We start from the raw sequence: 13,219 nt of genomic DNA on the forward strand, positions 1-13,219 counted from the left end.
GCCTCTCCTTTAATCTTACTTTTCTTTATTATATCCTGTTTCTTCTCCTTTCGTTGCTTACATTTCTTCCATGGGGTTACTTCTGCACCTAAAGATGACTCCATAAATAATACAAGAATTCACGTGCCAAAGTATTTTCCTCTGAGGTGGCTTTTGCCTCGTACGTAAGAAGCAGTACTGCCAATATACTATAGTTTAAAGTTGTATGGATAAATGTTTCAAGATGATATGAATGGGACAATGGACAATGACTGTTTTTACAAGAAAAAGGTATGGACTATGATTGTTTTATGAAAACCAGTGAAAATTTCCACTCATATAACATAGGACTACAGTGTTTTTTTTTCCCCCTAACAACTAATTCAGTAGATGGCCGCTACAATACGTTCACCATATCTCAAGTTTGCATTTTTTGGACTATGGTTCTTTAAAAAAAACACCTTCAATTGTTTAACTCTTGAGTTGTTTCAAATGTTAAAGTTCTTGCACAACATGTTCAAAAAGTCCACCGTTAACTTCATTGCACTTTGCAGCTCTTGTACACAGCTGCTGTGTTGCTGATCTGAGCTGATTCGGACATTCCTTTACTTGACTACTAGCATGTCAAATGCGAGCGAGAAGTTCCCCCGTTTCCACATTGCGCTTGTAGACTTCGCTCTTAAGCCAACCCCAAGCACAATAATCCAATGGAGTGAGATCGGGTGACCTGGGTGGCCAAGAAATTACTCCACCGCGACCGATCCAACGCCCAGGATACTTTCATTGATCGTACTACAACCTGATGTTTTGTTTGCGTCCGAATGTGAGTTCTGATGAAGGACATGAAACCAACGCCCGTGATTTTCAAACAGCTGTATGTCAGATACTGTTAAGAACAGGGCATATGTTCATATAAACTTGTTTGTTCAGAATCACCAATACTATCACCTCTCACACCATGTACCTTTCCTTCTGACTCACCCTGTATGATTTATTTTTAACATTGATTTAAATAGGAATTTTAAATGGAATAATGAATAGTTAAGATTATTCATTAATTTAGGGCAGTCGTGGGCAACCCACAAGACAGGATTTAAATGGCAACTACATACTATGGGAGGGGTTGCACTCTACAGTGCAGTGACGGATTTATAGACAGTTGCGCCACTACGCTCCTACCTACCAAATGTAATTACAAGACTTCATTCAAAGCAATTCTTCGAAATTGGGATTTATATCTGTGCATGCTATTTTCAGTTGCGCTAGGAGATGAGCATCGCTTAAGCGGGATCTGTGGCTGGACTTCATAAATTTTATTTTAGAAAACAGCTGTTTGCACTGTTAAATACCGTCATTTCCCATAACTATGGTCCTGGAACACAATTATGGTCCACGATACAACAATTCAAAGATCATTGTAGAAGTCACATAGACCGTTCGTAGACAGCTGCAGTGACTTGAATTCAAACTACAGTACAGCAAAAATATAGATAAACGAGGTACTACGTTACGGAGTACAAAATATGAATAGTTGTATCGTGGAAAATAGTTATGTTCCACGACCATAGTTATGGGAAATGACGGTACTCATTATTTTTTAAGCAAACTGTCTAAGCAGTGGATATGTAGTACTGGACATCTTTTAAAAAATTTTAACCCCCAGTAGACCTTCACATTCTGCTTTCAAGAGGCATCATTCTGCAAATCCAGTACCTCTAACTGCAATTCAGGGATAAAATTTTCAATATAAACATGAAAAGGAGTGGTAGAAATATTATCACTGAATCTGTGTTCTTTGATTTCAATTTAAACATGAAAAGGAGTGGCAGAAATATTGAAATCTTCCTCCATCCTTTGAAAATCACTGAATCTGTGTTCTTTGATTTCAATTTAAACATGAAATGGAGTGGCAGAAATATTGAAATCTTTCTCCATCCTTTGAAAGTCACTGAATCTGTGTTCTTTGAACTCGTATAACATGCGGTCTATTTTAAGAATGTACATATTTAAGTTCGCGTCCTGAATATTTGTAACTAATCCTAAACATGAGAAATGAAAGAACCGCCTTTCTTGTAAGTGTGATATCCTCTCGATTCATATGATTCTGCGGAAGACATTGTATCACTAATGAAGCTCCGAAGTACAATGCCGCAGGAATGCCCGTCATTGATTTAGGGTTAAGTTACGTCGAATTAACTTGTATAAATAAATGAATAAACTGCAACACTGTGAACTACTTGGAAGTTTATTAAGGCAGAAATACAAGCAAGGTGCAAGCATTATACATGTGCTAAGTAGCTAAACTGTGTTAGTGGTTGTCTTTTTACGCCTTTAGGTTGGCTCAGTATTGGGGCTGCTGCCCCCCGCGTCCTCCGAAACTGTCGTAGGATTTTCCAGCTCTGCCTCCACTGCTGTAACCACCGTCCAAACCCTGGCGCCCTGTAAAGCGAAACTCTATGAGAAACAGATCAATACAATTTAAATAAGAAATGTCTCTTGGCTATGATCCGCAATGCTTGCAGTAAATCAGGTTAACTTTATCACGTCAAGATTTTTATTGCGGTTTTATTTTGTGAATGACATGGCGCATATACTGAATGTTGAGCTTTGAATATTATAACATTTCACGTTGAATCTTTCGTACACTACTTTTAACACTTGAATATAAATAATTCATTAAATGGCACTCTTACTCGTGTTAATAATAATAATAATAATAATAATAATAATGATTTATTTTAGCTGGCAGAGTTAAGGCCGTAAGGCCTTCTCTTCCACTCAACCAGCAAAAAATATAGGGCTATATACAGTACATATGCATGAACTTACAAAGAATTCAACAATTTGATTTAGATGAGAGTTACATGTATACAAGAGTTATTTACGAATTAAACAACAAAATACTATGAACTATTAATTAAACACTGAAATAAACTGTGTAGCTGAATTAAGCTAAAATAGGCTACATAGAATGTTAATATATTTCAAATAATATTAGATAATAGAAAGAGATTATTATGAGACAATTTTGAAAATACAGCACTATCAGGATGATGTCTAAAGAAAGAAGTAACAATGTAGTCAGTGATATTTTAAATCAGTATGATTGGAGTGAAATGCTAATAAGGTTATCTTTTAAGCTGTTTTTAAAGGTGTTTATTGTCTTGCAGCCCCTAATACTTTGTGACAAGGAATTCCATTGACGCGAGGTAGATACTGTAAAAGATGATGAATAACAAGATGTTCTATGGAGAAGTATACTTAGGGTGCCACAGATAAGTGATCTGCTATTTACGTCGTGGTTAGAGTATAGATAAGAGAAACGAGACGAAAGGTAATTTGGTGTTGAGGTCACTTAACAAAATGTCACAATAATCGAAGTGCGGCATTACTAGGATTTGTATGAGGGTAAGTTTTAGTTGCTGGGGCAAGAAGTTTGTCAATTATATAAGCATGTGTGGCTTACAGCTGTTTCGGTTTTACTTGACACCATCCTTAGAGCCTACTAGATCTCAGCGCTATCTCAACTTCGCTGCCTGTTGTGTGGGTGCGTTCGTGTGATGAAGAGTTGTGTCAAATAGTGTGTGTGTTCTGAAATTGATCTGTGTGTTGAGTACTTGATCAGGGTGTGTTTTAGTGTGTCTGTACATTTCATATTGTTCTAGTGTGTTGAGTTTTTGGTTTTTGGGTTGTATGTGTAGGATTTCCATGTCTGTATTTATGTTATTGTATGTGTGGTTAGCATTAGTTATGTGTTCGGCATATGTAGATGTATTGTGTCCTCTGGTTATTGCTTTAATGTGTTCTTTGTATCGAGTTTGGAATGATCTGCCTGTCTGTCCAATGTAGAAACTGTCGCAACTATTGCATGTGAGTTTGTATACGCCTGTGTGGTTGTATTTATTTGTTTGTGTTGTTTGTGTGTTGAGATGTCTTTGTAGTGTGTTTTCTGTTCTGTATGCTATGTTGTAGTTCTGTTTTCTGAATGAGGATGCGATCTTGTGTGTGTTTTTGTTTTCGTATGTTAGTGTGATGTATTTTTTGTGTTCTTGTGTTTGTGTTCAAATTCTCAACACACAGATCAATTTCAGAACACACACACTATTTGACACAACTCTTCATCACACGAACGCACCCACACAACAGGCAGCGAAGTTGAGATAGCGCCGAGATCTAGTAGGCTCTGAGGATGGTGTCAAGTAACACCGAAACAGCTGTAAGCCACACATGCGTACATAATTAACACGAGTAAGATCGCCATTTAATCAATTATTTATTATTATATTTCTTTAAAATACTTAATACATAATCATACCGGCTTGTCTTTTGTTTTTCACACAAAGTCTTTAGTTTACGTTATTTTCTTATTAGTGTTAAACTTAGAAGTAAATCAACAATATGTCACTTTTATTTAATTAAAATGGGTTCTAAAGAGTAGTGAAGTGCATTCCATAACTTCTCCTACTCAAATCCCATCCTCACCTTCCCGTGGTGTAACCTGTTTTTAACAAACGAGGCTCTGGGGACCGAGTCACAGCGGTATAACTGTTCCATCAAAATGGAGGAAATGCCATTTTAGCATGCTGACCTGCCATGGCATGCATAAGCGTCCCCTAAGAGGTGAAGAGGGGATATGGTCGGTGGAGTTGTCTGACAATCCTCCCGGCTAGGTCATATTGACCCGCTAACCAACGGCAGGTGTGGTCCTCCAAACAGTTTGGGGGTTGTGTGTAGGTGATATAACCGTCATAACATAAAAATATGGCGCCTACATTAAAACGGTTATGCTTTTTGCTACATCACTCTCCTATATTGGAGAGCAAGAGAGTTAATAGCTTTATTGTCAAGAATTCAGCATTGGTTAACAACAACATTTAATTAAAATTCCAGTTGTAAGTATACTCCTGAGTTTTAGTTCGAACTTAGGGTTAAGATACAAATTAGATTTACTTTAAATGTTATTTTAAATGATCGTGTTTCATTTAATTTACGATGCTCCTTGTTAATATTATTATTATTATTATTATTATTATTATTATTATTATTACTACTACTACTACTACTACTACTACTACTACTACTACTACTACTACTACTACTACTACTACTACTACTACAGATTCGGCTAAATTAGAAAATATACAAAGATTATATCTTTATGTTCATTCAGATTTTTGCCCATTAATTCCGGGTATAGTAATGAGAGAAAATGTGAATATTTTAATTGTCAAAACCTGTATGCTAGACGCCATGAGCTAGATTACCTGTTCTTTTGTAAGGTTCTCAAAGGTGATATATCCTGTGACTCGAAAGATATGTGACCCCACAAACTTTTCTACAACAAAAATTCAAAATTTCTTTCACCAGTCTCCAGATACATTAAAAATGCCAACATGCATGGCTGCGAATTCGATCCCTTCAATGTATAGACTTAGTTTGCTCTTGGCAACGATTTATCATTTATGTATTCTTTCAGACATTATACTTAATTATCATTGTATCATCACTGTTATTCTCGTAGTATTCTTAGTTATCTATCTTAAAGTCATCCATTATTCTGTCCATTCATCGTCATTATTATCATTAATTGTAATTGTCTTCATGTGTAATAATTATTTTTGTGCGTTTTTTATCATTTTGTCATTATCAGTTTTGTCATATTGTAATCATTATGCTTTGTGCTGAACTGTTATTGGCCTCTTGTTGTACAGCACAATAAATAATAGTAAATAAAATAAATAAGTAAATATGAACCTTAACCAAAGGCTCTGGAAGGCGAAGTGATACCAGTCTCCGAAAACGTAGGATTATTACTTACTTACTTACTGGCTTTTAAGGAACCCGGAGGTTCATTTCCGCCCTCACATAAGCCCGCCAATGGTCCCTATCCTGAGCAAGATTAATCCATTCTCTATCATCATATCCCACCTCCCTCAAATCCATTTTAATATTATATTCCCATCTACGTCTCGGCCTCCCCAAAGGTCTTTTTCCCTCCGGCCTCCCAACTAACACTCTATATGCATTTCTGGATTCACCCATACGTGCTACATGCCCTGCCCATCTCAAACGTCTGGATTTAATGTTCCTAATTAAGTCAAGCGAAGAATACAATGCGTGCAGTTCTCCGTTGTGTAACTTTCTCCATTCTCCTGTAACTTCATCCCTCTTAGCCCCAAATATTTTCCTAAGCACCTTATTCTCAAACACCCTTAATCTCTGTTCCTCTCTCAAAGTGAGAGTCCAAGTTTCACAACCATAAAGAACAACCGGTAATATAACTGTTTTATAAATTCTAACTTTCACATTTTTTGACAGCAGACTGGATGATAAAAGTTTCTCAACCGAATAATAACAGACATTTCCCAGGATTATTACTTTATCAAATAACTTTCTGAGATAAAGATATTCTACTTACCAAATCCGGAGTCAGGCGAAGATCGGTATGACTTGAACATGGCTTTTCCGCCGGGGTACGTGGCTTCGTAGCCATAGTACTCGGGTTCGTAATAGATGCTGGATCTGTACTGGCTGGCTTCTTCAGCTCCTGGTTGACCGCCGAAGCTTCTGGCCCCTGCATTGCGGTATCCTGCGGCACCTCCCCCAAAACCTCCCTGCTGCTGCTGCTGGTGGGCACCTACGTAGTTGCCACCTCCTCCACGACCCTGACCCTGACCATGGCCCTGACCCTGACCCTGGCCCTGGGGCGAATATCCCTGGGAGTTCACCACAGCCGCTCCAAACAACACCACGCACACAAGTAGGATCTAAAAATGTGACATTACAAGCCCATTCAATTACTTTTTGATTACTAGAAATGGAGAAAATGTTCTAGTGCATTGGTTCTCAACCTTTTTCAATGACGCGCCACTGTTTTTAATTTAGACATTAGTCGTAATAGATCGACTATTGATCAGATTTCTTGTATTCGACAGATATTGGAGAAAACGTGAGAGTATAAGGGTGCAGTATACCAGTTATTCATAGATTTTAAAAATACATCTCGGTTAAGAGAGGAGTTTTATATAATATTCTTATTGAATTTGATATTCCCAAGAAACTAGTTCGATTAATTAAAATGTGTCTCAGTGAAACTTACAGCAGAGTCCGTATAGGCCAATGTCTGTCTGATGCTTTTCCAATTCACTGTGGGCTAACGCAAGGAGATGAACTATCACCTTTACTTTTTAACTTCGCTCTAGAATATGCCATTAAGAAAGTCCAGGATAACAGACAGGGTTTGGAATTGAACGGGTTACATCAGCTTCTTGTCCATGCGGATGATGTGAATATGTTAGGAGAAAATCCACAAACTATTAGGGAAAACACGAAAATTTTACTTGAAGAAAGTAAAGCGATAGGTTTGGAAGTAAATCCCGAAAAGACAAAGTATACGATTACGTCTCGTGACCAGAATATTGTACGAAATGGAAACACAAAAATTGGAGATTTATCCCTTGAAGAGGTGGAATAATTCAAATATCTTGAAGCAGCAGTAACAAATATAAACGACACTCGGGAGGAAATTAAACGCAGAATAAATGTGGGAAATACAGGTTATTATTCGGTTGAGAAGATTTTGTCATCTAGTCTACTGTAAAAAAATCTGAAAGTTCGAATTTATAAAACAGTTATATTACCGGTTGTTCTGTATGGTTCTGAAACTTGGACTCTCATTTTGAGAGAGGAACAGACATTAAGGGTGTTTGAGAATAGGGTTCTTAGAAAAATATTTGGGGCTAAGAGGGATGAAGTTATAGGAGAATAGAGAAAAATTTTTAGTGATACAGCTTACTTACTTACTTACAAATGGCTTTAAAGGAACCCGCAGGTTCATTGCCGCCCTCACATAAGCCCGCCATCGGTCCCTATCCTGAGCAAGATTAATCCAGTCTCTACCATCATATCTCACCTCCCTCAAATCCATTTTAATATTATCCCCCCATCTACGTCACGGCCTCACCAAAGGTCTTACTCCCTCTGCCCTCCCAACTAACACTCTATATGTATTTCTGGAATCTCCCATACATGCTACATGCTCTGCCCATCTCAGACGTCTGGATTTAATGTTCCTAATTATGTCAGGTGAAGAATAAAATGCATGCAGTTCTGCGTTGTGTAACTTTCTCCATTCCCTTGTAATTTCATACCTCTTAGCTCCAAATATTTTTCGAAACATATTATTCTCAAACACTTTAATCTTTGTTCCTCTGTCAAAGTGAGAGTCCAAGTTTCACAACCATACAGAGCAACCGGTAATATAACTGTTTTGTAAATTCTAACTTTCAGCATTTTTGAGAGCAGACTTGTTGATAAAAGATTCTCAACCGAATAATAACAGGCATTTCCCATATTTATTCTGCGTTTAATTTCCTCCCGAGTATCATTTATATTTGTTACTGTTGCTCCAAGATATTTGAATGTTTCCACCTCTTCAAAAGATAACTTTCCAATTTTTATGTTTCCATTTCGTACAATATTCTCGTCACGAGACGTAATCATATAGGCTACTTTATCTTTTCGGGATTTACTTCCAAACCTATCTCTTTACTTGCTTCAAGTAAAATTCCGTGTTTTCCCTAATAGTTTGTGGATTTTCTCCTAACATATTCATATTCACGTCATCCGCATAGATAAGCTGATGTAACCCGTTCAATTTAAAACCCTGTCTGTTATCCTGAACTTTCCTAATAGCATATTCTAGAGCAAAGTTAAAAAGTAAAGGTGATAGTGCATCATCTTGCTTTAGCCCGCAGTGAATTGGAAACGCATCTGACAGAAACTGGCCTATACGGATACTGCTCTACATTTCAATGAGACAGATTTTAACTAATCAAACTACTTTCTTGGGAATACCAAATTCAATAAGAATATCATATAAAACTTCTCTCTTAACCCAGTCATATGCCTTTTTTAAATCTATGAATAACTGATTTTTGACATATCAAAGTGAATTTTAAAAGGTATTTTTTTTTTAAAATATGCTGTTTTTTACCACATTTTACCATTCTTTCCCCTTAAATATCAAATATGCCGTCTTTGATGTAAGATGAGTACTCACGGTATTGGTGGCCGCCATGTTGGGAAGCAGGAGCTGTCTGAATGCCTCTGGCCTGTCCCGGTGGCGCTTTATATGGTCCCACATCCTGGTCACCCGATGCCGCCTTGACCCTCGGGTTTCCGAATCTTCTTCTTGTTGCGGCGCTTCATCCAGATCGCCAAGTGTTCACCTTGACGGACGCGTGTCGGTAATTATTCAGCGATGCTGCATCAACTCCTTGCAAGGTCTCCAAGAGGTGCTGCTGCAAAGCGATCCAGTTACTGAAGCAGGTCTTCAAAACTCCCACACGTGTTGGTTTCTTACCATCATCATCATGATCATCATCATCATCACCATCACCATCATCATCATCATCATCACCATCATCATCATAATCATCACCACCACCGCCACCACCACCATCATGTAAACCATTCTACTTTCACACATCTAGGACGGACAATTTTTCTTCAGTCCTCCAACATTTCTTCATTATTATGTCGATTTTATTATCAGATTTATTGTGCGAATCTGTAGAATTCGCAACATGTTCTTCCCCTATTTAGTCATGTTTTTAATTTCTCATCGTACCAGGTAACTGCTTGTAGATTTCTTATTTTTAATTTTATGAAGAAACTCTGTGCTATAGGTGGAGAAAAAAAAAAAGAATATTTTGAACATATTTTTCAAAAACTATAGGGTAAACTAGGGTCTGTTGGACAGTCGGGCATGTTGGACACTCTGTACTTTAACGTGTTACCACGCCACTTGTGGGCACCACATTCTGCTAGAAGTCCATGACGGAAGTAGCCACGAGTGGGGGTACTTTCTTCATTGACTTCTAGCAGAATGTGGTGCCCACAAGTGGCGAGGTAACACGTTAAAGTACAAACTGTCCAACATGCCCGACTGTCCAACAGACCCTAATTTACCCTATTTTTCATTCCAAGGTATCATTATTCACTTTCGTATTGTATTATGGTCTAGATATTAACTACTGTAAGCCAATTTTATTCAATTGCAATTAGAATCTGTCTGGGCGGAAGAGAAGGCCTACTGGCCTCAGCTCTGCCACATTAAATAAATAAATAAATAAATAAATAAATAAATAAATGATTGAATGAAGGAATGAATGAATGTACGAACGAACGAATGAATAAAAATAAATAAATGAATGAACGAGCGAACGAATAAATAAAAATAAATAAATGAATGAATGAACGAACGAACGAATAAATAACAATAAACAAAAAATAAATGAATGAATGAATGAATGAACGAACGAAAGAATAAATAAAAATAAACAAATAAATAAGAGAATGAACGAGCGAACGAATGAACGTACGAAGAATAAATAAAAATAAACAACAAATTAATGAATGAATGAATGAACGAACGAAAGAATAAATAAAAATAAACAAATAAATAAGTGAATGAACGAGCGAACGAATGAACGTACGAACGAATAAATAAAAATAAATAAATAAATAAGTGAATGAATGAACGAACGAATAAATATAAATAAATAAATGAATGAATGAATGAATGAACGAACGAATGAATGAATAAATAAAAATAAATAAATGAATGAACGAACGAATGAATGAATAAATAAAAATAAATAAATAAATGAATGAACGAACGAATAAATAAAAATAAATGAGTGAATGAATGAATGAACGAACGAATGAATGAATGAATGAACGAACAAATAAATAAAAATAAACAAATAAATAAGTAAATAAATAAATAAATAAATAAATAAATAAATAAATAAATAAGAAAGTAAATAAATAAAAAAATTATAAATAAATGAATGAATAAATAAATAAAATAAAATAAAATAAAATAAAATAAAATAAAATAAAATAATTTGCACAGTGTATACCTAGATCCGTATATAACATTGCCGCCGGTATTCTATAAAATTATACCTTTTTTTCTTGTAAGGTAACTTTATGTTATGTGCATCACATTGATAGATAGGAGGTCGAAGGAACTTAACTGTGTAGAATTTAAGAGCCTATTCCGTGGTGGGATGCAACAAAAGTTCTAATACCATTTTATTCCCAAATTAATACTTTTTCAAGAAAAAAATCCCCCCTAAATGTTACACAGTTTTACTCGATAAGCACTATTCGTATGATTATGATTTTTATTCCTATCATTGGAGAAACTGATAATTAATATTTATTCTTTTGCAATTTTTAAAATTAAATGGACAGTTTTCTTACAAAATAAATAAAAATATTAACACATATCGTTAGTTCTTGCCATTAGGAAGTCTGGCAACCTTGCTGCAGTGACTAAGGGACGGAATGCTGCTTTTCAGACCTGAGTTCGTGTGTGTATTCGTAGGTAAGCTGGCGATGCGCTGTTGCCAAACTACTCAGAGTTTCAGCCCAATTTTCTAACTAACCATGCACTTAATTACAAAACGCTTATAGTAAAAGCTTTTCTTTTGTTTTATATATTCTATTTCCTCTTCAATCTGTAAAGTTATATGACTTCCACTCTGTATATTGTCATTATTTTTTCTTGTCTGCATTATTTTTCTGAAAAGCCACATAATCGAGCATGCGCATAAACATATTCTGACCTAGGACTGTAAAAATATTGAGTATGGCTTCCTCCGAGAGGAAAGTGAAGCTGGAGATCCCTGGCTTATATTTAAGACACGTAAAGTAACTCTGTCTCTAACAGGAGGCTCCAGGTAAAATTTACCGGCTATTTATTGCCTGCGTCGAAATTTAGATGTAGCACAATGAGCCCATACCAGCGACCATCAGCCACCGACTTAGCTCAGGCGGCAGCTTGTTTGCCTGCTGATCCGGAACTGCGCTCGAGCGTGGGTTCGATTCCCGCTTGTTCTGATTAACTTACTGGTTGGATTTTTTCCGAGCTTTTCCCCAACTGTAAGGCCAATGTCAGGTAATCTATGGCGAATCTTAGGCCTCATCTCGCCAAATAGCATCTAGCTATCACCAATTATAATATATCGATAACCTAGTAGTCAACTCATCGTCGATAACCGACTAGAAAGAATCGATGGCCATCCATCCATTCATCTCGCATCAACTCCATTTACTATTTACCCATTCATTCCCATCCACTGATATTTTATCCACCTATTAATCCACCCAATTAATTATTGCTATGAAGCGTTCCGTTCTTCTCCCAGCTTTCTCTACACCACAAATACAGGGCTTTCATTTCAAAACTTACCGATCTAAATAACTAATTATTTAAATTGAATTAATTTAAACACAAAACACATTAATTTAGATATTGAGAGGGAAGTCTGAAACCAGGCTTAATTGCAGTTTAGATTTCACCCCCACCCCCCAGCCACTCTCCCTTTGAAATTTCAAATAGCACCCCTTTATTTTTATACTTAAATATGAAAGAGCATTCAATTGTTTATACACCTCATTTGTTTTCGCATCTTTTGTTTTCTATCGTCGCCTGGCAACCTGGATTGTTGTTATTGTTGATTAGAACTGAAGAGAATAAAGCTACAAAAACTTATTGAGCATTTCATGTAATAGTTGTGTTTGTGTATTAAATTACTTTAAAATGATGTATAACTTTCAAGAGAGAACATAAATAATCCTTATTGATTAAATTTAGAGAATCACACGAAATAAGTTGTGTTTTCATCTTACAATCAACTGACAGTAACAAAAATATAGGTTGCAAGGCGACGATAGAAAACAAAAGATGCGAAAACAAATGAATGAGGTGTATAAACAATTGAATATTCTTTCATATTTAAGTATAAAAGTATAGGAGTGCATTTGAAATTTCTAAGTGGGAGTGGCTCGGGGTGGGAGTGAAATATAAAATACAATTAAGCCTGGTTTCAGATTTCCCCCTCAATATTTAAATTGACGTGTTTTTTATTCAAATTGAATTCAATTTAAATAATTAGTTATTTAGACTGGGAAATTTTTGAAATGAAAGCCCTGTATATTTATGACTCAACCAGGATGTTGGAATAACGATCCCAAGGGAAAAGTTTCCGCTTCCTAAAGTGATCTTTCATGTATATCACGCCTTACTTAACATTTGCTGTAGTTCAAGAAAAATATCTTCACCATGACAAAGCATAATAACTAACTGAGATTCTCTGTATTTCAGGCGACACCACTACAATAGAGTGGTGAGTATTCTTTTATTAACATTTGTTTTTATGTAATT

At 36.1% G+C, this 13,219-nt stretch overlaps 1 protein-coding gene across 1 annotated transcript; it reads right to left on the reverse strand.

Moving 5' to 3' along the window:
* Positions 1-2,203: 2,203 nt before the first annotated feature.
* LOC138702901 (uncharacterized) lies at positions 2,204-9,183 on the reverse strand. The gene is made up of 3 exons (XM_069830299.1): positions 9,041-9,183; positions 6,398-6,746; positions 2,204-2,418 (listed from the first exon to the last, which is right to left on the reverse strand). The coding sequence occupies exons 1-3, from the start codon at positions 9,122-9,124 to the stop codon at positions 2,321-2,323; spliced, it is 531 nt and encodes a 176-aa protein (XP_069686400.1). The 5' UTR covers positions 9,125-9,183; the 3' UTR covers positions 2,204-2,320.
* Positions 9,184-13,219: the final 4,036 nt, after the last annotated feature.

Source organism: Periplaneta americana, chromosome 7 (assembly GCF_040183065.1).
Source record: "Periplaneta americana isolate PAMFEO1 chromosome 7, P.americana_PAMFEO1_priV1, whole genome shotgun sequence".
NCBI lineage: Eukaryota > Metazoa > Arthropoda > Insecta > Blattodea > Blattidae > Periplaneta > Periplaneta americana.